Below are 25,543 nucleotides of genomic sequence, written 5' to 3' on the forward strand. Positions count from 1 at the left end.
CCATCCAGGGGCAGATCATACTCATGGGGGGGGGGATCCACAGATGCCGTCTCCAGTTACCACCCTGGCCTCAACCAAACACCTGGCAGAAGAGCTCTATCTTACAGGCCCTGTGAAACCAAACATGCTCCGTCAGGGTCCTCGGCTTTTCTGGAAGCTCATTCCATCTGGTTGGTGCTAAGGCTGAAAAGGCCCTGGCCCTGGTTGAGGCCAGGCGGACATCCTGGGTGCCCAGGACTACCACCAAGTTCATACCCAGAGAGCGCAGGGCTCTGCGGGGGACATAAGCAGATAAACAGTCCCTCAGTTGGGGGGACCCAGGCTGCGTATAGCCTTGAAGGTCAAAACCAGAACCTTGAACTTAATCTGGAAGCAGACTGGGAACCAATGCAGCATCCGCAGCACCTGCTGAATGTGGGCCCTTCAAGATGTTATAGTGAGAACCTTTGCAGCTGCATTTTACACCAGCTGCCATTTCTGGGTCAAAGACAAGGGTAGGCCTATGTAGAGCAAGTTACACAAGTCTAATCTGGAAATGACCATTGCATGGATCACAGTGGCCAAGTGTTCTGAAGGCAGGTAGGGTGCTGGACATGGTCATCTCCAAGAAGGGGGTTCAGTTCACCTCGTCAGAGGTCAAGGACTTCCTGGACAATGGCCTGATCCAAGACATCATGTCAGCGGCGTTCCACCCGTCTACCAATGGACAAGCAGAATGGAGGGTCCATACCATGAAGTACGCACTCTGTCAACTGTCACGGGATTGGTAGCAGCAGCTCATGCAATTCCTGGCATGTCAACACATCACACCAACATCTGTCACTGGGAAGAGCCCTGCGGAGTTCCTCATGGGACAACAGATTTCAACTCTTCTGGACCGCCTGCACCTGGACCACGATGACATCTGGGATGCAAGGCAGTACGAGACAACCACAGCACCTGTCCTTTTGTTCTGGACGACCCCATATACGTTTAGAACTATGGGGCTGGCCGCACTTGGGTCCTTGCAATTGTCACCCAAGCGACGGGGTCCAACTCCTATGAAGTCGAGATACCTAATGGGTTCATCCAGCACAGACATGTGAATCAGGAGCATCACTGCAACACCAGAACTGTCAACATGGACAATATGCCCCAAGACCTGAGGCCTTGCTCAGACGCAGAGGGTGAGGCATATGCGACTCCACCATCTCTCCAGCAGCATAGTCAACCCCAACAGCTCCAGAGCGAGCACCCTACACAGCAGCATCTCCTCAGCTGGCCACAAAAGCCCCGATTTCGGCTCCTGAGCTGTCTGTCAATGAGGACCCTGATCCTTGCAGGACTTCATGCATCACCTGCTTAGTGGACTTTATAAGGGGGGCAGAGGTGTTGTGTCAGTGCTCAGGCTAAGGATCCTACGGAGGTCTTGGCACATGGTGCGAGGTGGGATCAGTCACCGATGGGTTCTAACTGTCCTGCTCCAAGGATCCGCACTCTTGGATCCAATCAATTCAAACCAATCATTGGGACCTGGCCAATGGCACGTGGCCACAAGCACTCCCTTTGGTCTCATTTGTGCTGGGGTTGGGGTTACCATGCTCTGGCACCAACACAGAGCTGCAGAGATTCCAGATCCGCCCTGGCTCTGACATCTTGAACATCCTTTTGCTGGTCTTCAAGGCGCCCCCCCCCCCCCACCTGGGCCCACCGATCAGGCCGCGTCCGCCAGGGGGCGCTCCCGGGGCGGGGCCAGACTCGCCCGGCTTGGCTGCCCGGAGGCGCTTTTCCGCCTGCCTTCCTTCCTTCCTTCCAGGCCAGCCTGCCCTGCCTAGCGCTAGGGGGCGCCCGCCCGCCCTCCCTCCCTGGGCGCGCCGCTCCTGCCCTCCCGTCTCGGTGGCCAGCAAGATGGCGGCGGCGGCGGCGGCGGCGCGCGTGGTGCCGAGCGACCTGTTCCCGCTGGTTTTCGCCTTCCTCAAGGAGAACCACTTCGAGGGGGCGGCGCGCGCCTTCGGGAAGGCGGCCGGAGTGGTGAGGCCCCGACCCGACCCCCGCCGCTGCCCGGCAACAGGCTCACGGGGAGGGCGCCGCGCTGGGGGGGGGAGGGAGGGAGCAGGACCAGGACCGACCCCCCCCCCTCGCCCTGGAGCCCCGTCCTGGCTGCATCTGCAGAAGGGGCCCGACCCCCCCTCTCCCCGGGGCTCTTTCCTCCTGCCGGAGACAGACTGACGCTCTGGCGACCCCCAACTCGTAAGGGGGGGGGGGAATAAGGAAACCTCTCTCAAACGGAGATTGCATTTTGCAAAATGGCCTCGCAACTAAAGCGCGTACCTCGAGGTGGCTTTCTGGCCCCCTGTTCCTTTTTTGTGATATAAAGTGGAAGAAGGGAGCATGGCCTATGCTGCCCCTGGGCTTCCTGGAGGAAAGTTCGAGGGGGGGGGGGTCGAAGGGAGAAGAAGAAGAGTTGCCACTTTTCCCTACCCGAAGGAGTCTCAAAGTGGCTTCCAGTCGCCTTCCCTTTCCTCTCCCCACAACAGACACCCTGTGAGGTGGGCGAGGCTCAGAGAGCCCTGAGATTACTGCTCAGTCAGAACAGAAGAAGAGTTGGTTCTTATATGCCACTTTTCTCTACCCGAAGGAGTCTCAAAGTGGCTCACATTCGTCTTCTTTTTCTGAGAGGCTCCAGTTGCAGGCATGGGCAGCAGAAATTTAGGGGGGAGATGAATTCAGTTCTGAAAAGAAAAGCTTAAGAGGCTTTTAAAATGCTAAAAAGCTACCTTGAGGTGCTGTGTGTTCTAGGCAGATCTTTGTGCACATGGAAGGGGGGTGAGACCTAGTCTACAGTTTGTAAAGAATGTGGAGGGGTTCTATAGCGATAAGGTTTATTTTTATATCCCTCTTTTCATGACCCAAAGGATTCTCAAAGCCGCTTCACCTTCCTTTCTTCTCCCCACATTAGACACCCTGTGAGGTAGGTGGGGCTGAGAAAGCTCTGACGGGACTGCTCTGTGAGAACAGCACTAGCACGACTGTGACAATCCCAAGGTCACCCAGCTGGCTGCATGTGGAGGAGCAAGGAATCAAACCCAGCCCCCATCAGATTAGAAACTGCTGCTCTTAACCTCTTTATCAAGCTAACTCTATTTTACTAAATTCTGTACTTGCCTTATGGATGCAATTGTGGTATTTATTCAGTTCAGTGAAATATCTGGTTATTTTGACTGCATGTAAATATCATTGCTTTTAAACTTTCAAAACCAAATATCTAAACTATAAGGTGATTAGATTTTAACATTGGTGAAGCGGGACACCATTGACCGGGGGGGGGGGGGATTCTTGATTAAAAATTTGGTCTATATGGAGCAACAAAAAGTGTCATAGAACACAAAAACAGTATTGTAATATATATTTTTTAAATTTCAACAAGTACAATTTGCCAAGTACCTCCAGATGTCCCTCCAAAAGTGGTCGTACCCTATGACCAGGGTACCAAGTTCTTTTCTGTGACCTGTATGTAAACAGTCTTGACTCTTCTTGTGGAGAGGAGTATTGATCACAGGCCAATGTCTTCAGAGTTCTCTCTTCTGCTTGCATTTTAGACAGAGCAAGACCCCAATGCTGCTTCACTCTTAGATGTTTTCAACTACTGGCTGAAGTAAGTGCCGTCCGCCTGCCTGTGTGGTGTGCTCACCATATCATGCTTTGGAAATATGTTGTATAAAACAAGTTAGATTATAGGGTGGCAGACACTGTCCTCAGTACTCTGGTAGCTTCTAACATGAATGAAGAGACAGGTATTGTCAGGGGAGAATTGTTGGGGAGGAAGAAGGGAAGCTGAACTGTTACACCATATTCCTCCTAGCCACTGCGCTGGGTGGGTGGGGGACTCATCCTTATCTAGATTCAACTGAGTAGCCATGTTGGTCTGAAGTAGCACAATAAAGCAAGCACTCGAAAGCTCACGCCTTGAATAAATCTTAATTGGTCTTAAAGGTGCTACTGGACTCTGATTTTATCATCCTTACCTAGATAGTCAGGAAGAACAAGGGGAGGGTTAAAAATTCTTTGCCTGTCTTGTCAGTTTATTAATTTATTTGAAAAGAGTGTTTGTGTGGGGCTCCCTACAGGGGGAAGCCCTATCATGCACGTTATGATATAGCGTGCAGCAGGTATGCTGGCCTCATTTACAGGCCCTGCAGAACTGCTTGAGTTTGGTCAGGGCCTTGATCTCGCTAGGGAGCTCATTACACCAATCTGGGGCCAGGGCAGAAAAAGCCCTGGTCAAGGTCAGATGTACCTCTTTGGGGCCATGGATCACCAGCCTGTTGGCATTGGGCAAGTGTAATAGTCGTCCGGGGGTGGTGGTGTAATCAGATAGGCAGTCTCTTTGATACACTGGACCTGGACTGCAGATGGCCTTAAACCTGATCCCGGAACTCAACTGGCAGCCAGTGCAGCTAACTGCTGGAGAGCAGGTTGAATATGGGCTTCCCATGGGCGGAGAATACTTCAGGATACTCATCTAAATCATTTTCTTCAGGTCTCCTGAAGCCAAAAAACGGAAAGCATTTCCCAATGGCCCACCTGCAAAGAAAGCCAAGAAAGAGTCTTCATCCAGTTCTGAGTCTTCCAGTGAAGATGAGGTGCCACCTGCCAGGAAACCAGGTAAGCTTTGATACCTTTTTAGTGGCACTGATGAGAGAGTTCATCCTTAATCAGGACGATGCTTGACCACTGCTGTTGCACCCTTGAAGATAGTCTCATTGCTGCACCCAAATCTTAGGGAGAGTTTTGTAGCATCAAATCAAGAGCCCGTCTCAGCTAACTTGTCATTCACATGAGCCCTTCTCACGAAAGCCAGCTTAGTTAAGTTCTTATCTGGAGAACTGAGTTGGGTTCCCCAGTCTTCTTCCACATGGCAGCCAGCTGGGTGACCTTGAGCCAGGACAGTTCTCTTGAAGCTCTCTCAGCCTCACCTACCTCACAGGTAGTCTGTTGTGGGGAGAGAAAGGGTAAGTGATTGTAAGCCGCTTTGAAAAGTGGGGTACAAAAACACAAAAACCCAGCTCTTTTCTCAACCAAATTGTCAAGCACATTTAGTCCAAAAAACATCTCTTTGACTGTCCTTTGTTAATTTAACTTCTCCTTTTGATTTTCTCCTGAACCTTTTTGCCTGTTCTGTATAACTTCAAATCTTTGCTCCTTTTGTTTTCCTTACAACCTGTCTTACCTCCTCAGGCAGATCTTATTCCACACTCACTTTTAAAACCTACTTTTATTTATTGGCCGACTTAAATGTTTGTGGTGAGAAAATGTGTTTTTAAAAGAATATATTATGGATATCAAGTTGATTCTGGAGTGCTTGCAGGAATACTGTGAGAGGAAAAGGCATTAGTAGAAAAACGGGGAGTGGCAGCCTATACATTTAATTAACAAATAAATAGACGTGATTGGAGGCATAAAGTGGACTTCCTTGTACATCAAAGCATTTGGGAGTCTAGACCAGGGTTTCATGAAGCCCTGGGGTTTTAGATGGCCCTGGAAGAGTTTTCCGAATGGGTGGGAGTAAAACTTTTTTTTACATATTTTAAAAATGTGTTAAACATTTATTGGGTAATATGACCATATGTGTTTGTGTCGACCCCTCCCTCCCTAAATAACCAGTGATGGCCCTGGTGAGGGTGGGAAGGGAAGAAGCTTTGGGTGGACATGTACACAGCTGTGTTTCCCAACCATACTCTGCAAGATAGCACCACTTTTGGGGTTTCTCAAAGCGTGAAGAATGTCTCTGGGCTTTCTCAACTGTAAAAAATGTGGATGAAGTACGTGGGGGAAAGAGGGTTGGAAATAGTCACAGTGAGCCTCTGTAGATTGAGGCAGTCAAAGTGTGGTGAAGCACAACAGTTGTCATCTACTCAGTGGCACTTCACCCCACTGTGTTTAGTGGAGATCTGTGCTGAGCCCTGGTATCTGCTCAGCTTTGCCACTGGCTGTGTCTGGTTTCTTTGTTCAGTGTCTTAGTATCTTCTTTTTTCCTAGGTTTAGGAACTAAACCAGCCTCTGCTCCTAAAGCCAAGGTAAAGGCAACAACCCCTGCCAAAGTGGGAAGCAGCAGTGAGGACTCCAGCAGCTCTTCAGACTCTGAGCAAGAAAGAAAAAAGCCAGCTAAGGTCAGTGCTTTGCCCTTGCTTCTCCCAAGGCCTGCCCCATGGAGGCAGTGCAATAAAATTGTAGAAGAATTTTTCAAGTTGGCTTGTCTGAGCTAACCAGCAGTGTGCCTTAAGGCTTTTAAATATATATATATATATGTTTTAATTTTATACGGAAAGAAAGTAGAGAAAAGCACAGGGATAGAATATCAGGTACAGAAGGGGAAAGGCAGGGTGAGGTTCATGATTTTTTCCCTTTGCTGAAACTCTTCTGATGCCTCTTCATTTAAAATGCTCGTCAGCTATTGATACAAGTATTCAGTTTGTCTATCCATTTCTCTGGTCCTGGTAGGGATGGTTGTCTCCATCTGGTCGCTACAATTAGTCTTGCAGAAGCTGTTACATAAAAGAATATTTCTTGTAGCTGCTTCCGTAGGTTGGGGGGGACGGGACATAACATATATTTAGCATTCATTGGAAACATACATTTTTTTTTTTTTTTTGCATCCGGTATACCTTCACCCAAAATTTTTGAACAATTTCACACCACCACATATGATGGCACGATCGTACTGTCTTTTGGCACCTCTTGCTAACTACGTGTGGCGACATTTTACCCATCACTTTACGGGTGATATACCGTCTATAAAATATTTTGAACCATCACTCCCTTAACAATTGACTCTTTGTTATCTTGATGTTTCTCCTCCAGAGTTGTTCCCATTCCACTAAAGTTATATTTTGGGCAAAGTTTTACATCCACTTAATCATGCAGATTTTTACTTGTTCGTTTTCTGTTTCCATTTTTAACAGGTATTTATAAATCCAGCCTAACAAATGGGGGGGGGGGGGGGTTGCATTTTAATTAGTGTTTCAAACTCGGTATGTTTTCTGGGTAGATTTTTCAAGTCCCCCATTTCTGATTTTAGTTTTTAAACTAATTGATGCGTGAGCCAATCTAAGTTCTTGTTGGAACTAAACCTAAAGAGTTGGAGACTTTTGGATGTCTGTTCACAGGGAGTCTAGCGTGGCCAGGGATTGATACATGAGCTGTGAGAAATTAGGTCTGTGTGAGTCATGAAAGGGCAGGAAGGGAAACACTTGGCCCTTCTAGGGAGCGATCTGGAGGGAGGAGAGGCATATTTCCAGCTGTTGCGCCGTAGAAGTCTCGTTCCTGTATTCCACTTCCCCGGAACAATACAGCATTTAAGCGGGAGTGAGGAGTTGGGCTGCTGGTTGTTTCAGCAGCCAAGCAGAGTATTCAACCATGGCAGCATGGCAGTTTACTGCAGTTTACTTTTGCGTGACGCATTTTGTTTTGTCATTTATGGGTGATGTTAGAAAGGAACAAATCTCAAGGTGAAGAAAGGTCCCTCAAAAGCAAAGCCCCAGGAGAAGTCATCGAGTTCAAGCTCAGACTCCAGTACTTCAGAAGATGAAGCGCCAAAGAAGCAGCCACCAAAAACAGAGCCTGTCAAAAAGGCAGGAAAGCCAGCTTCAAAACCAGGTACTTGCCTGTGGGACACATGGTTCCAGTAGGAAGAGCTGGTAGGTTGGAGTCCAGGAGCACCTGAGAGACAAGCAAGTGTCTAGGATAGGACTCAAATGCGTTTCTGTCCACGTCTGACGAAGGGAGCTTTGACTCTTGAAAGCTTCTGCCCTGAAATCTTGTTGATCTCTCAGGCGCTCCTGGACTCAAATGTAGCAGAGCAACACAGCTATCTTCATAGAGCATCTGTAAAGAAACCTATGTGGAGGGGCTCCAGCATAATTTGGTGACTTCCAAATTGAATAAGTGTGTTTGACCTTAAGGGGCATCTCCATCAGTCAGACCTGGGAAACCCCAAGCAACATTAAGAAATATCTTTTGATCATAGCTTAGTTGACAAGTAGATTTAGAGTTATCCTCAAAGACAAAGGTTATGTCCCTGTGGAACTCTGACTTTTTAGAATCAATGGCACACATTTTCATCCCTGAGAGCTGCATGCTAAGTTCAGAGTTACACTAGTAGTTCCTCTCATAGCCACCTATTCAGATTACAGATAGATTTTAAATCTCCTTTCAGGGGACCATGATAGGATTACAGAAATAGCAGCAAAATCTATCTCTGTGGTATTAAAACTTCATGTTAGAGCCCTGGAATTCTTCTCTGACAGCTGCCAGTAGCATCCTCCAAAGCAGGGGTAGTCAAACTGCAGCCTGCCAGATGTCCATGGACCACAATTCCCATAAGCCCCTGCCAGTGTTTGCTGGCAGGGGCTCATGGGAATTGTAGTCCATGGACATCTGGAGGGCTGCAGTTTGACTACCCTTGCTCCAAACCGATTCAGTGTAGCATCGCAGCCTTCTGATTGCCACTGGAAGGGGTTGGTGAAAGCTGTGCAAAGGAATCCTTAGTGTGGCATCTCCATCTTCTGGCTTCCTTTCCAGCTGTCTGGAGCTGTTTGGGGCTGAAGGACAAGGTATTTCTTGAAGGGGATGGGTGGCTAGACATTACAAGGCAGAGTGGGAAGTTTAGCCCCTTAGCAGCTTAGTTGGGGGAAGGTCTGCCCTTTGGGTTGGAGATCCTTATGGTCACAGTTGGTTGCCACCTCCAAAGCTCTTCTTTTAAGGTACAGAACACTTGGGATTCTGGAAATAGTTTTCATTTGACAGCTTGCCCTGCTCAAGTGGCTTGGGGAGGCGGACATGTGAAGCTTTTCTGGTTTTTAAAAAGAAAAGTTAACAAAATTGATTGTAAGACACACAGTATCAATGTTATCCAAAGTAAACGGATTGTAATGGGAGTGTGTATGCTAACTCTGGGGTACATTAAGTTTAGCCTGCTTATGTTGTCTGAAAATACAATTCTACATGGTGCAGTAAACCTTCCCTTGTGTCTGAATCGCAGAGAGTTAACTTTGAGTACTCTCCATTTAGAAGTTGTACCATTAACTGTTTTGAATTATTAAATTATATCTGCTTATAAATACTTTGTACACTGTCCAGAGTTGGTGTACCACAGGCGATATATAAATCAAATAAGTATTCTGTACATAGATTATTCATTGCTTTATCACAATTGACAGCAAAAGCTATCAAGGGGAAGGCAGGCATTGCTAATGGCACTGCAGAGGGCAGCAGTAGCAGCAGCAGCAGCAGCAGCAGCAGTGAAGATTCTGATACTGGGAAAGGTACCCCTGTGAAGGTGAGCAGGAGTTCTTTGTGTGGAACCTGCAGTAGTTATTTGCATTTCCAGTAGCTCTTTGGTTCCTTCCAAGTCTGTCTCTCCCACGTAGTCCCTTCCCCCGATTAAGCTCTTTGTCCTCAGGATCATTACCCTTGTCATGCACTTTTGGAAAACTTCTTTCTGGAACCCCCAATGGCCCGTGGACAATTTTATAACCTTTTTCTCTGTGAATTTCTTTAAAATAGTAACTGGCAATGCTGAACTTACACACAGAATGCGTTGTTTCTCCATTGTTTGAGCAAATTAGAAAATACTTACAATCCCTGTACAGATCGTGCGGCATTATTTTAAATCTGCTTCAACCATAAAGGAATCTGTTGCCAAGTGGCTTCAGAAGCTGTTGAGAAATCATAGAATCATAGAGTTGGAAGGGGACCTCCTGGGTCATCTAGTCCAACCCTCTGCACTATGCAGGACACTCACAACCCTATCGCTCATCCACTGTAACCTTTATGAAAGACACTTTAATCCTCCAAAACCTCTGGATTTGCTGGACTGTTCATCTTTGCAGGAGAGAAAAGCAAAGCACCTCCCGATTGGGCCCTCCACTTGTCAATCCGGGGCCAGGGGCCAATTGTTGGCACCACCATCCCGGACAGCGCCCACCCCCAAAGCCCTTACTGTTTTATTTATACCGCTCCCGTGGAGCGGTTTAAAGATTAATCCTTAAATCAGCCTTTCTGAACTGTTTTAACCATCGAGAAACCCCAGGAATAGCGTAATCATGCAGAATAAGGTTGACCAGCATAGTCGTGTCCACATCCACCTGGTCCCCTCCCTACCACCCCCCTGGCCCATCATTGGCCATTGGAGGAGGAGGACCAACCTGACCATGTATGGTCAGAACACCCAATAAATGTTAAATTGTTAAGGCATATTAAAACGTAATTAACCGATTAATGATATTTAAAAGATATTAACATTAATTAGCTCCTCTGTGTCTCTGTTTTGTCCCTTGGTGATAGAGGAGAGTAGATGAGGGTTGTAATCAGCCTTTTACAGTGTCGCTCTTTCATTGACTTCTCCCCTGCTGTTAGCCTGCTCCGAAGAGAGTGCCTCTGGCCCAGCCTGCAGTGGCCGTGAATAAGCAGAGTAGCCGTCGCAGCAGTGAGGAGTCTTCCGACAGTTCGGAAGATGAGAAGCCAGCCTCGAAGGTCAAGCCTGGTAAGTGGCAGGAGGATGTTTTAGGCTGGGGGCAGCTTCGTTTCTGGGCCAGTGGTCCAGGGGAACTCTGCTTCTTCCGGCAGGCAGAAAGCTCACTCTTGGGATTATAGCGTGCTCTTCAAGAGAACTATGGTGATGGCTTAGTTTGGCCACACTCTAAAGTTGCCATAGTAGGCTGTGTGCCTGGGCTTTGAAAAGAGACATGCCCGTGGAGGAGCTTATAGAGAATCTCGTGGCAGGAGGATGTGGTTTTTGAGCAGTGGCTCTGCACTGGATTTGGCTTTTTTTTCTCCTGGTTTTTGAGCAGTGGCTCTGCACTGGATTTGGCTATAAAGTCTTGCAGTGGTTTTTCTTAACAGATTTCCAAGGAAATGGTAGGAGAGAGGTGGAAACAGTTCTGAAAAGGGGCTGCTGACGGACTCATGCAATGCACGGTAGGGTTGGGCACTTTGGCCGCCAAAGCGGCCGTTCCAGCCCAAAACGGCCAGTGCTGCGGCACAGAGGGGGAGGGGCGCTGTCGGTGCATGCATGCAGGTGCTGCACCTGCTTGTGTGCACCAGCACTGGCGCCACCCCTCCCTCCTGTGCTGCGGCACTGGCTGCTTCAGGCTAGAACAGCCGCTTCAGAGGCCCAAGCGCCCAACCCTAGGGCACGGGGTTCCACATCCCCAGGTGCTTAAGCATCTCGGCCAATAGGAACACTTAGATAAGGGAAGCATCACTACGGCAAGGCTCTTCTCAGTCTTTCTCATGCCCCTTATCTGGCTTGGCTGGCACTGTTTGTAGAAACCACCAGCGCTCTGTCAGAGGAAGAGCAGGCTCATGGAGGCCTTTCTCCCCTATTCAGCTTCCACTGACAGTGTCACTGTTTAGTAAGTATGACATTAGCTTCTGACAGCTCAAGCTCTCCACATTTTTCTTTGCGGGAGCTCCTGAAGAACCCATGATGTTTGCGAAGTGGCTCAACTAATTCTCGTATTGCTGTCGTTGGTGGCATTCCTGTCTTGTTTGCAGGCCAGTACAGTGCTGTGCCACCCCCTCTGACCGTACAGCCAAAGAAAGGCAAGAAGATCGACAGCAGTGGTGCGAAGGAGCAGCTGGCAAAGAAGAAGGTAGCAGGTGTGTATGTCTCAGGGCATGACAAGAATGCATGATACACAAGGAGTGCATAAAAGAAAGGTTGGGATAAAAGAAAACATAAAAACATAAAAGAAAGCAGACACACAATCATGTATATGGCCATGTGGGTGACCCATAAGGAATTGGAGATGGGAGATATATATATAATAATGTATGGCTGTGAAAGTTGGACCATAAGGAAGGCCGAGCATCAAAGAATTGAGGCTTTTGAACTCTGGTGCTGGAGAAGACTCTTGCGAGTCCCTTGGACTGCAAGGCGAACAAACCACTCAGTCCTAGAGGAGATCAGCCCTGACTGCTCCTTAGAAGGCCAGATCCTGAAGATGAAACTCAAATACTTTGGCCACCTCATGAGAAGGAAGGACTCCCAGGAGAAGAGCCTAATGCTGGGAGCGATCGAGGGCAAAAGAAGAAGGGGATGACAGAGAATGAGGTGGCTGGATGGAGTCACTGAAGCAGTCGGTGCAAACTTAAATGGACTCCGGGGAATGGTGGAGGACAGGAAGGCCTGGAGGATCATCGTCCTTGGGGCCTCAGTGGGTCAGACATGACTTTGCAACTAACAACAACTATATATATATATAAGTTGTTGTTATATATATTTTCCCCCCACTGGAAAGCTTTAAGAACTTTTGCTCACAAATCCTAAAAATGCCTTTAACAATGGTTTTCCTGTCCAAGATGCAAAGAAACCTTTAACCCTAAAACCAGTAATTTATCATTAAAAAAACCCTAACAACCGCTAAAAACCCATGGGTTTTTTTGCAGGAAAATGGTTAAAAACCCTCTAAAACCATGGGTGTTTCCTTGATGAAAACCTGAATAATTCTAAAGAAAGTTTTGTTCTACCCCCCCCCCCCCCCCGGCCAGTCATTTAAAACCATGTGTTTTTCTCAAAAGCCCTAAAAATTCACAACTGGCTGAAAACCCTCAAGATCCCAAATCGCCATGGCACACTCCTAACAATCACAGCCTTCCCTATGGGAATCCTCCCCCCCTTCAGCTGTGCCTGTTGTGAATCGAGGCCAAGGCTGAGTTCAGGGTCATGTCCATGTCATGAAGTGGTTTCTTCAAGAAAAGTGTGGTCCCAACTACCGAAGACATCCTTCTCCATGTCAAGAACCAATAAATGAAATTCCTGCTCACATGATAAGCATTTGAGGCTTTGCCTGCATTTGAATGGTGTCCCCATAACCTGTGGAAATTAAGATTGTTTCCTCCAAAGCAATGAATTAACCACTAAACCACAGTATTTTATTATTTATTTATTTATTTATTTATTTATACCAACTAGAACAGTATTTCAACAACAATAACTTTGACACACCCTTGGTAGGTTCGACCTCTCAGTCTGGAGGGGGGGATGGACCTGTAGATCAGGGGTAGCGAATGCTGGCAGGGCCTCCTGGGAATTGTAGTCCATGGGCATCTGGAGGGCCGCAGTGACTACCCCTGCTGTAGATCTTATGGGCCAGTCAGCCTCAAGCAAATGCCTGGTGGAAGAGCTCCTTTTTGCAGGCCCTGTAGAATTGTGGAAGTTCCTGCAGGGCCCTGATCTCTTCAGGGAGCTTGTTCCACCAGGTGGGGGCCAGAACTGGAAAGGCCCTGGCCCTTGTTGAGGTCTGACGTGCCTTAAACTTAATCCAGAATTCAACTGGGAGCCAGCCGAGTTCTTGGAGTACCAGCCGGTACTGTGTTGAGTACTGTATTGAGATTATTACTTTCCCCAAGAACCAGTCTCTTACAGGTAATCAGTCCTCTGACTATTCCAGGTATCAGGTGAAAACATATCCCAGCCAAAGGCCACTCAGTGTTATTTTTTAAGATTTTTATTTTGTTGTTAGGTGCGAAGTCGTGTCCAACCCATCGCGACCCCATGGACAATGATCCTCCAAGCCTTCCTGTCCTGATTTTTATTTAAAAGCAGTCAGATCATTTTCAAATCGTTAAAGACACGTGGATCCTAATGATACAAAAAGCACTAGCATATGGCAACGAAGTTAGAAATTTAAAAGGATACATATAATCTCTACCCTAGCTATCTTACAAATGATTTAAAGCTACCTTTGACCAGAAGTTTTAAAGCTACTTTTGACCTTTCCTGGGACTCAGTCACTTTATATCCTTGAAAAGAAGGTGCACTGGAAGTATTTTTTATTTTTCTTGCAGCCGAACAGCCTGTAGCTAAACAACTCTCTCGCCCCAAATCTGCTACAATCACCCCAAAAGGAGAGTCTTCGTCAGACAGTGATTCAGGTGAGTATCTTGGTCACTTTTTTCTGGAAGTGTATTTGTTCTTATGTAATGCAGAGGCAGTGAGAGACACAGAAGACAGAGGTTGCCCGCTTCTTGCTTTTGATAGGTCTATCCTTGGCATGGAGCCAAGGAGAGGCCATCTTGCAAGCTGGCAAGTACTCCAGAACATGCTGTGGACTTTCATGCTTCCAAAAAAAGAATAAGAAATCTGCTCTTATTTGTTATTGCCTGCTCTGGAAAATATGCACCATTGCCTTATTTAATGTAACTATTTCTGAAAATCATTAGCCTTTCTCGTCAGCTGAATTAATTTTATGGAATGAACCAGAGATGCTAGAATACATTGACAACATTCTTGTTTCATGCTTATGGAGGAATTTTAGGCTTTAAATCTGATAGAATTGAGGCATGTTCTTCTTCCAAGCCCTATGAAGATAGATTGAGGGACTTGGGAATGTTCAGCTTGGAGAAAAGGAGGTTGAGAGGGGACATGATAGCCCTCTTTAAGTATTTGAAAGGTTGTCACTTGGAGGAGGGCAGGAGGCTGTTTGTGTTGGCTGCAAAGGAGAGGACACGCAGTAATGGGTTTAAACTTCAAATACAACGATATAGGCTAGATATCAGGAAAAAATTTTTCACAGTTAGAGTAGTTCAGCAGTGGAATAGGCTGCCTAAGGAGGTGGTGAGCTCCCCCTCACTGGCAGTCTTCAAGCAAAGGTTGGATACACACTTTTCTTGGATGCTTTAGGATGCTTAGGGCTGATCCTGCTTAGAGCAGGGGGTTGTACTAGATGGCCTGTGTGGCCCCTCCCAACTCTATGATTCTTAACACACTCCATATTTTTTCAACCCAAGCCTGGCTATTTCCTCTGCCATGTTACAGAGGCCTGTGTGCTGTTGTGCTACTAACTGTATCCCTGAATCATCCTGGTCAGCCTGCCTCCTGGCTGAGGCACGCAGCATGGTGATGGCTGCACAGCCTTGTGGGGTTTGTAGTCACCAGAGAAAGGGGGCTGCCTGCTCCCTCCCTTTCTGCTGTCCCCCATGGGGCTGAAGCAGGACTGGGCTGGGCAGAGGCTCCTGATTCCTGCGGGGCCAGGAAGGTAATTCTTGCTATCACCTTCCTGGATCAGGTGGAATTGGGGTGGGGGGGACACCCATTTGTGTATCATTTGAGCCAGCCCCATGTTTTCATTGTTGACAGGTAGCAGCTTGCTCCCCTCCCCCATCATAAAAGCAGCTGAAGTATTGTGTGTGTGCTCAGAGCTCTTGCTGAACTATTGATGCTGGGTGAAGACTTATTTAGTCAAGCATTTGGAAATTGTGTTTTGAGCCTTTTTGGAAGGTATTATTGCCTGATTTAAATATATATTCGTACCTAGTTGTGTTTTGTAAGCCTTTTTGAGGTCCTGCATTGGCTGAGGAGTGCAAGGAATAGATTTTCAAAATATCTATTACAGGGGTAGTCAAACTGCGGCCCTCCAGATGTCCATGGACTACAATTCCCAGGAGCCCTTGCCAGCATTCGCCAGCGGATGCTGGCAAGGGCTCCTGGGAATTGTAGTCCATGGACATCTGGAGGGCCGCAGTTTGACTACCCCTGATCTATTACATACCTTTGACTTGGTTCTGAGGTGAGGTGCTTAAGGGAGCTCAGATATGCTCATGCATGTGTGGATTCTATGTTTTCCTTGGTACAGATTCCAGCTCTGAGGAGGAAGACAAGAAGGTACCCATCAAACAACCTGCCAAGCCTGCCACAGCAAAAGGGATGGCTAAACCAGCACGGAAGAAGCAAGCAGACAGCTCTTCCGATAGTTCGGGTAATTGGTCATCTGCAAGGTGGCAGGCCCTGTTATAGGTTGGCTATTCCCAAGGCTGCAAAGAACAATCCAGACTTTGGTTGTCCACAGTCAATTTATGCGTCCCCTACTAGCTAGAAAAGAAGTTTCCTAAATACTATTGCTAAGAAGTTTTATGTGTTACCAGAAGAGACAGTACAACAAAAAGAGTCCAGGAGCACCTTTAAGTCCAACAAAAATTTATTCAAGGCATGAGCTTTCGAGTGCAGGCACTCTTGCTCAGACTAAATGACCATCACTCGAAAACTCCCACCTTGAATCAATCTTTGTTGGTCTTAAAGGTGCTCCTGGACTCTTTTTGTTGTGCTACTTCAGACCAACACGGCCCAGACCCACCTCAGTCAGAAGAGGCGGTGGAAGACTTGCAAGTGCTGTTAGTTGATGCTCCTCTGGTTGCCTCCAGGCTGGTGCCGTGTTGTCAGACAGCAGAGGCGATCTCTGAAAGGATTGCTTGGACACACGAAGCATCTTTGGCAATCAGGACAACAGTTGTTCTTTCAAATTTTACATGGGTGATAGTCGTTCAGGTTGACAACCTCTCAAAACATCCAGAACCAGACCCATTGAGGCTAAAGAGGCCTCTTCTAAAAATGAAGTGAGTGGCCCAGTTAACATCGGACACTTCTCAAGATGCCATTCAGTTTTTCACCAGAGCTCAAGCAGCAGATAAGGAGAAACTTCTGGCTTAAACATTAGAATGTGGACTCTCTAAGTCCAGCCTTTCAGAAGAACAGTTCTTGAGATGGTTTCTTTTCAGAAAAAGGTGCTATTGGAAATGAAAAGAAGGCAGCAATGCCTCCCTCCTCCAGTGAATATTAGTCAGACCCCACCTGGGAGTCAGTCCCCATGTGCAGTTCAGGAGGCCTCATTTCAAAAAGGACGTGGACAAAATGGAAAGGGTGAAGAGGAGAGCGAGGAGGATGAAGGAGAGCAACGCCTGGGGACAAAGCTGCCTGAGGAAAGGCTTGAGGGACTTGGGAATGTTCAAGAGGCAGTAGAGAGAGGACAGGAGTATTGTACTGCCATTGTCACATGCCGTGCCAACCTTCCTTGTATTTTCCTGGGCAGGAGGTGGGTTCCTCTGATCCACCCCCCCCCTTCATTGCCATGGTGCTTTCCCTTAGTCCTGTAAAATGTGACTCCTGATCTTTTCCTCCTTGCTTTGAGGCTAGACCGCTCTCAACTCCTAATTTCACACAGATCAAACGGTTTGAATCTGGGAACTGATTTTCCCATGGATAAGGGGGTGGGGTGGAGCCTGATTTTTTTACTAGTTACTATTAAATGCGAACTTAAATGGACTCCGGGGAATGGTAGAGGACAGGAAGGCTTGGAGGATCATTGTCCATGGGTTCATGATGGGTCGGGCACGAATTCACAACTAACAACAACTGTTATTAAAAGTATTGAAGTAATTTCTCAAGTTGAATTATATTATTGGAACTGGGCTATTTTATGCCATGTTTTCTGTTTTTCTTCTCTTGAGTACTGTTCATGTTATAATGAAAAAGAAAATTGCAGGCATGTTGTGAGAATGAAACAGTACTAACCTTCCCCAAACCCAGCTTAGTTCCAGGTTGTAATGTGACAAAAACTGCCAAACCTAAATGGACTGTGTGAATATTTTTGCAAGCCTGTGCAGATGATCAACAGTTATAAATTTAAATGAATTAATTGAAGGAATAGAGGGGATGCTTATTAAATTTGGAGATGACTCTAAACTGGGAGAGGTAGCAAACACACCAGACGTCAGAATCAGTACACATGATGATCTTGACAGGCTGGAAAAATGAATTTCAATAGTGAAAAATGTTCATTTAGTTCTTCCAACTCTACAATCCTATTATTTTAGGTAGGAAAAATCAAATGCATCATTATGAGATGGGTGAGACTTGTCTTGGCAGCAGAACATGTGAAAAGGATCTGGGGGGTCTTAGTAGACCATGCACTGAACATGAGTTAGCAGTGCGACTCAGTGGTTAAAAAGGCAAACAGGATTTTGGGCTGTATAGAAAGACATATAGTGCCCAGATCACACCAGGTGATGTAACCACTTTTCTCAGTTCTGGTTAGCCCTCATTTGGAGTACTGTGTTCAGTTTTGGGCATCACAACTGAAGAGAAGATGTAGAGAAACCAGGGAGTGTCCAGAGGAGGACTACGAAGATGGTGAGGGGTTTGGAAACCAAGTTGTATGAGGAATGGTTGCGGGAGTTTGGCCTGTTTAGCCTGGAGAGAAGTTGACTAAGAGGTGATATGATAACCATCTTCAAGTACTTGAAGGGCTGTCATGTAGAACAGTGGTCCCCAACCTTTTTATCACCGGGGACCACTCAACGCCGGGGACAACTCAATGCCTTTTACTGAGACCAGGGAGGGAGGGGGGGTAGCTTACTCCTCTACTCTCAACCACTGCCCTAACGCTCTCTGATCGCTATGGTAATGTTTAAACATCCCTTCAAAATAAGATACAGACACATCACAACAATGAACATAAGGAACATTTTATTTTCATGGAAATTTTAACTCATGACAATGACAAATCAATGGGAGCTTGTTTCTCTGAAAACAGATAGTCCCATCTGGGAGTGATGGGAGACAATGACACCCAAAGTGTGTTGTAAAGGGCCAGGAGGGAATGAAGTAAAGGGCCGGGGGGGGGGGGGGGGGAGAAGGCGTCCTTCGGGGTCCACCTCCAATTAGTCGAAGGACCACATGTGGTCCACAGCCCACAGGTTGGGGATCGGTAATGTAGAAGATGGAGCAGAGTTGTTTTCTGTTGTCCCGCAGGGTCGGACCAGAATCAGTGTGTTGAAATTAACTCAAAAGAATTTTTGGCTGAACATCCGGGAAAAGTTCCTAACAGTTAGAGCGGTTCCTCAGTGGAACAGGCTTCCTTGGGCGGGGGTGTTCTCCTTCTTTAGAAGTTTTGAAGCAGAGGCTGGATAGTCATCTGACAGAAATGCTGATTTTATGTTTCAGAAGGAAGCTCTAGTTCTCCTTCATTTGCCCACTTTGTGAATCAGGGTTGTTCTGCCTGCATGTCGATTCCCTCAAAATAAAGCCAGTGAACTTAGCTTAGACGGATTTAGTGTTTCAGAGGCTTTTCTCAAGGTAATTGCCTTCATTAGGTTAATCTAAAAAGTTCCTCCCTAGATTCTGACAGTTCAGAGGAGGACGTCCCGGTGAAGCCAGCTCCGAAGAAGTCCAGCAAAGCCAGCAACTGCTCTGGGCAGAGTGAGAACAGAAGAGCCCCCGCAGCCAAAGCCGTCTCCAAGCAGAAGGCCCCTGCAGCCGAGTCCAGCAGTTCAGACTCCGAGAGTTCAAGCGGCGAAGAGGGGCAGAGCAAGCCTGTGTCGGGTGTGGCTGGCAGGTCACCCAGAGGCCCCAAAGCGGGCGAAGCGAAGCAGGCAGCGGGTGCCAGCAGTAGCTCTTCCGACAGCTCTAGCGATGAGGAGGAGCCTAAGAAGAAAGGAAACGGACTAGCAAAGGGAACAGTGAGCAGTTGTGACAGCTCTAAGAAGAAGCCCAAGGCCTCATCCACGCCTGTGGAGGACGGTCTTTCTGGGAAGTCTTCCAAAACAGCAAATGTCACAAAGAGCCACAAGAGCAGTTTGGACGGAGGGGCAGAGAACGGAGGTGGGTTGCTTGCAGGGGAGAATGTTCAGAATGCAGAGCGTGGATTGGGGAGTGGGGGGCTCACGCTGTTAAGACTATGGATTTAATCTGTCCCCAGGAACAAGTCTAGGGTGGTGCGCTTCAGCAGAGTTTGGCCGCCTCGGCGATCACCGAAGCCCAACGTGGCCAGCAGCGCAGACAGGAGGGGCAGCGGTAGCCGATGTGCGGTTGCTGAGTGGCGGGCTGCTGCCGCCCCTCCTCTCCACGCCCTCTCAGCACTGGCCTCCTACACACCGCTTCGGGCTTTGGTGATGGCCAAGGCGGCCAAACTGCACCAAAGCGCACAACCCTAATAATAGTACGTGTGTGTGGGGACTGTCCATTCCTGAGAGATGCATCAGCTGTAATCTCAGTGGGGCACCTCATTTCCAGCAGGCCTCTCCCCATTGCAGTTTAAGCTGTGACGTGGCCTGTTTGGTAAATGGGGGCGGGGGGGGGGGTCGTTTGCAGTTCTTAATATGCTTGTTTATGTCTGTGGGTAACGGGTAGGCCTGACCACCAAGAAGCGGAAAAGGGAAGACGATCCAATGCTGGAGACTCCGGAGCTCAAGAAGAGCAAAGTCAAACCAAAGACGCCCCACTCGTTCCCCAAGATGAAGCGAGTAAGTATTGAGAATAAGTATTAGTGAATAAGCAGCTTTTAAGTGGGGTTAGACAGATTCATGAAGATTAGGTCTCCCAGGGGCTCCTGGCCAGGGTGGCTGTGCCTTCAGAAGCAGCGAGCCTCTGACTCCAAGAGCACTGTGGTTGGCCCTCCAGGGGAGCTGATTAGCCACTGTGTGAGACAGGAGGCTGGACTGGACTGGATGGACGTCCAGTTATGTTCTCAGGCCTTCCTCTGGCATTGAGCTGGGGGGTGAGGGGAGGACGTATTCCGGCATAGTGCAGTAGGTTGGACCACTTGGCCCTTGGGGTCTCTACCAGCTCTATGCTTCTATGTTATGTTCTTCTCCTCCTTTATCTAAATAAGGTACTGCTGTGGACCATTACAGTGTTTGGGGGGAGCTAGTGCCTGTCACTCTTTTATCTTGCCCTTCTTCCAGGGAACTCAGAGCAGCAGAATCGTTCTGCTCAGTTCTACCCTCACAATAACCCTGTGAGGTCAGTGCAGTTGAGACCTCAACAACCGGCCCAATGTCCCACAGCCGGCTTTCATGGCAGGGCATGCTCGCCTTGCCCCCTCCGCCTTTCTCCTCAGGGGGGACACAGCAGCAGTCGCTGGTTGGGGGACTGGCGGCCGTTCCTGGCCTGGTGGGCATGTACAGGAGGCTCAGGCTCTGCATTGGTCTGACTGTCCAGGGCATTTTCTCCCAACAGCAGTCGAGCCCATTCCGCAGAGTGAAAGACGAAGATGTGGAAGTGGACGCACGGGTGGCTAACAACTCCTTTGATGCCAAGGTAAGGAGAGGGGTAGGATGGGCTGCCCAGAGACTGCTGACGTGAGCCTGGAAGCCGTCCTCACCTGGACACCTGTCCTCTCCCTGGCGGGGGTGGTCATGGTCTGTCTCCTCTTTCCCAGAAAGGAGCAGCTGGAGACTGGGGTGAAAAGGCAAACAATGTCCTGAAGTTTACAAAAGGCAAATCCTTCCGTCATGAGAAGACGAAGAAGAAGAGGGGCAGCTATTGTGGCGGCACCATCTCCACGCAGATAAACTCCATCAAGTTTGAAAGTGATTAAAGTCCGGCTGTGTCGGGGGACTCCCCCAGCCCTGAGCCAGGGGAAAGACGACAAGGAGGGCGGGGACGTCTTCCCGCAAGAGCTGGGCCGTGCGCAGCGGCCGTGGGAGCACAGCGGCTGTTTCGCCAGACCAGGAAGGACCCTTTGATTGTGCCTGTGCCCTACGGGCTTTCCTCAGCTTTTAGGGATTTTAGGGATTTGATTTTAAAAGGAAGTCAGTTCTTGCTTTCCTAATAAAGCAGGGAGTATATTTGATAAACACCGTTTTTTATTTTTGTCGTTAAGAAATACAATATTTTAGATAATGCTCTGCAAGTGGCTTGTGATCTGTCCGTGTTCGTTTGACAGAGAAGGAAATCCACCTTCTGTCCTTTTTTAAGTGGCCTGATTTGCTGCCCTTTCATTTGCAGGTGCAGGTTTTTGCGGGTCAGTCTGGGCACAGAGTGCCTGAGGAGCCTCTCCTTTTCCTCTGCAGCTCTTGGGAGCTATTTAAGTCTGTTGTGAGTCTTGGTGAAGAGGCAGGCAAGCTGTCCGTTTCTGTTGATCTTGTCTTTGTTTGGGGTGCTCTTAAAGTAGTCCTCTCCCATCCGAGAAGTCAGTGACTTGCAGAACCCAGAAGTGAAGCTCCCTTTTTCATCAGGGGACTGATGTTTGTGCCTCTTGAGAATGGGTGGCCACCTGAAATTTAGATGGTGACTTCCGTAGTTTTCATAGACCGGATGTTAAAACGCACAGGTCTTGTTGCCTTTGCCTCCACAGAAACCCCAAACCATAGAATGAAGTGCGGTTCTTAGATCTTTGTAAGGTGCTGCTCAAGAGGAAGAGTAGCAGGCCTTAGATCACCAGAGATTATCCCCATCTTGTCTGCAGAGATTATCCCCATCTTGTCTGCAGAGATTATCCCCATCTTGTCTGCAGGCCGCACATCACAGTGGCTCCTCCTCCAGCCTGAGGTTTGTGCAACAAATATTGGCCAACTGTCAAGAACTAGAGGGAGGGAGCTGTCCTCAGGTGGCAACATTGTTCCTGGGCTGGACATCTATGTGCTTGAGGTGTGGGCATAAAGGGGCACATGCAGTTGTGCCGTTCCCAGATCTGGGATGGCACGGCTGTCCTTTCTGGTGAACTGCTTGTCTAAAGAGTGTCGAAGACATTTTCCTTGCTCTGTGTATTAGCTCCAGTTCAAAATCGATTAGTGCAGGTGCTACACCCGCAGCACTGGGAGGGGCATGCAGACGTGTCATGACGCTCTGGCAGGCTGCTCTTTCCACAGCCGTGGCTGTTAGTGCATTCTTTCAACTGGTCTTGCAGAATTTCAGATCTCAAGACAGCCCAGCTGTGTGAGGGAAGCTGGGGAATTTTACTTGAATTGACAAGTGTCCTGTACAATAAAAACATTTGCATAATGTTGTCATGCATTTGTCCAGATTTACAAGTGGGGGGGTGGGAAAAGCGAATAATTTCCGTAAGCCTCTTGTGTTCTTAAGTGAACAGTTTTATTATTTATTTATATATTTGGGGTTTTATACCACCTTTCCATATGGCTCTGGGCGGTTTACATAGAACATCGTAGACAAGTTACAGAGAACATTATCACAATATATCCTGAAGCAGTTTCCGTCACGATTAAAAATAAGTACATCACATGACTGAGGTCTCCATCCAGACCTGCCCGCCTCTTTTCTCTCCAGCCTCCTTAGTGGTGGCTTGTTCAGGACACAAGGGGAAATTCTTTTCTTTCTTTTTTTCAAATGCTGTAGAATCCTAGAATCAAAGAGTTGGAAGGGACCTCCTGGGTCATCTAGTCCAACCCCCTGCACTGTGCAGGACACTCACATCCCTATCACTCATCTACTGTCCTAGATGAAAACATGCGGAGTCAGGAGCATGCACATTTCAAAGCTCAATGTTTTCCCAGTTGCAGGGACTAGGGTTGTGTGCTTCGGCCGCCAAAGCACACAACCCTAGCAGGGGTAGGGTTTTGGAGTAGAATCATTCCAAAATAGCTCCTGTCCTGGAGCCTTCCACCTGCTCATGATGGTTGTCTTCACAAGGTGGTTTGTCATCGCCTGCTTCTGCCAAGCAACACTCAACGTCCTTGAGGGTCCTCTATCCAAGTACCAGGCGATTTCTTCTCTGCCCTGAAGGAGGCAGGCGTTTCAAGAAGGACCTGGGTTTGGGAGCATCTCCCCACCCCCACCCTCTTGCCTTGGATGATCAAGGGATATGAGTCTGGTCCAGTTAATCAGGCAGTGGCCACGTTTGCCTTTGCTGCAGCTCAGTCCGAAGATGGGAAAAAGCTGAGCTGCCCCTTTGTCATCGAACCTGCAGCCGAGCAGTAGAGGTTGGCCCAAACCTGGAAACTGGAAGTTTGTGGGAGTTGATGGGTTGGGAGGCATCAAACCCCGAATGTACACAAACCACTGTGTTTGAGGACCAGGTCCATTTGTTGCATTTGTTATGCAGTAGGCTGTCTTCTGGTGTGCTAGAGCTGCAGAATTCACTGTAGAGTCCCGAGTACATCACCTCATTGTGGCTGTAGGTTCTGGGTGTGGGACACCTCTCTCCCCTTTCCTTCTGGGAAGTGATCACCCACCCACTTCCCCATATTATACTTTTAGAGCAGGCTTTCTCAACCAGGGTTTTGTGACTGCCCTGGAAGGGTTTCCCGAATGCGTGGGAGTTAATTAATTTTCTGCATTCAAAATTGCACAACCTTTGTATCACCCTGATAAAATCCAACCCTATATGCGCCCACTCATGCAAAAAGGAGTGTGTTTCTTTGAACCTGGCTTTAGTTTTCGCTTACTATTCGACCTCATGGTCCCCAACACTGTGATGGTCACCCATGTTTTCACCACTTGGTTGTTGACATCGTCTACATCGTGGTCACGGTCTGCCTTCTTGTGGGCCTTCAGTTGCTCAGAGCTGTGGTCCATCTCGTAGCTCTGAGACCTGAATGGTTTAATTTACTTTCTCCAATGGTTTTCCCCTAGACTTTCCAGGAGTGGTGTGCTCACAATTTAGTGAAAATCATTTTTTTATTATTACTATCTAGATTTATTACCCACCATTCCTGAAAGCAGCTTGTGATGGGGTATAATTTGTCCACAATAAAACTCCATAAAACCCCATTAAAACACACTGGGACATAAAATTATACAGCAAAAATCAAAATCCAAAGAACACGGCAGAAAATTCAACCTCCTACCCCCCCCCCCTATAACGTCTGAAAGACGAAGTGGGAAGAAGGAGCACAGGTGATACGAAGCATGACACCACTTGGCGCTCGGGGCCCCATCCAGATCTCGCTGCACTGGGCTCAACCATAAACCTGGCAGAAGAGCTCCGTTTTGCAGGCCCCTGCATGATCACAGTTTACCTGAATCTCATGTTGGGGGGTGGCTGCCTTGCAATAATTTTGACAACCAGATCATTAAACATTAGCACCCGTGCTCTCCATCTTACACTGGAATCATGTTTCCAGAGCCAGTCCAGACCTAGCACAAAAGGGAAAGCTGCCCCAGGAGCCACCAGCAGCTGGACTCTTTCCCAGTGCTCTTCAATGTCCAGGTTAAGGGGGACCATTGTGTGGCTGCACCATCTTTAAAGAACGTCCCCCCCCTCCACATCCATTTGTGTGAAACGTAAGGGCTGTTGTAAGGGTTCCAACCCTATTCCCAGGGCAAGCATCATTTCGGGGTTTAGAATAGCTTGCGTGCACCCACAGTCCAGCTGTCAGGAATCAGGCAGAGTTGGTAGAATCTGTGACAAAGGAACTTCCAAGGTCCAGGCAGAGCTAGGATCCAAAAGGTCCTTATTGAACCGAAATACTACAGCAGCCAACGCAAGCCAAGACTCATTGAACAATTGTCTTGGCAGAGACAAGGGTACATTAAACATTGGGGTGTACTTATAGGGGGAGCCAAGCAGGGGAGGGGGATGAGAAACAAAAGTGGGGACAAGGAGAAAAATGCATGATCATTTTGATAATGAATAACAATATATTATGTTTACATTAGGTTAGTATTATGTTGATGTTAAGTTTAATCTAGTTTAATCACTAAGAAATTAATATGTAAACAGATTAAATAAAATTTTCTTTAAAAAAAAGAAACAAAAGGGGCGGGAAAGGTTCATTTGCAACAGTTACAAAAATTCCCAGGTGAAGCAGATGGCCCGGTGTTTGATCTAAACTAACAGCCTGTTGAGACTCTAGCAAGACAAGCAAGGCCATTTAGAGCGGAATAGATAAGGATGCCCCGCTGAGGGCAGCTTTGGTATGCACAGGGCGGACAGGAACCGACCAAGAGATTTACAGTCTTATTACACCCGGCCTGGAGAAGTCCAGGAGAACAGATGGGAGGGGGCATGAATCGGGGTTCATGACACCAGCACGCCCTGGACTC

General features: G+C 47.8%; 1 protein-coding gene across 2 annotated transcripts; it reads left to right on the forward strand.

Moving 5' to 3' along the window:
- Positions 1-1,832: 1,832 nt before the first annotated feature.
- Positions 1,833-22,540, forward strand: NOLC1 (nucleolar and coiled-body phosphoprotein 1). 2 transcript variants are annotated; one of them, XM_077346050.1, is made up of 14 exons: positions 1,833-2,010; positions 3,579-3,634; positions 4,520-4,644; positions 6,019-6,149; positions 7,470-7,635; positions 9,198-9,316; positions 10,396-10,522; positions 11,536-11,640; positions 13,831-13,917; positions 15,618-15,740; positions 18,935-19,417; positions 19,946-20,058; positions 20,774-20,854; positions 20,976-22,540. In XM_077346050.1, exons 1-14 carry the CDS (start codon positions 1,888-1,890, stop codon positions 21,132-21,134), a joined length of 1,998 nt encoding a protein of 665 aa, XP_077202165.1. In that variant the 5' UTR covers positions 1,833-1,887; the 3' UTR covers positions 21,135-22,540. The 2 variants fall into 2 exon arrangements, with proteins under 2 accessions (XP_077202165.1, XP_077202167.1); XM_077346052.1 differs by having other exon boundaries at positions 7,488-7,635.
- Positions 22,541-25,543: the final 3,003 nt, after the last annotated feature.

This window comes from Paroedura picta, chromosome 7, assembly GCF_049243985.1.
Source record: "Paroedura picta isolate Pp20150507F chromosome 7, Ppicta_v3.0, whole genome shotgun sequence".
Taxonomy (NCBI): Eukaryota; Metazoa; Chordata; class Lepidosauria; order Squamata; family Gekkonidae; genus Paroedura; species Paroedura picta.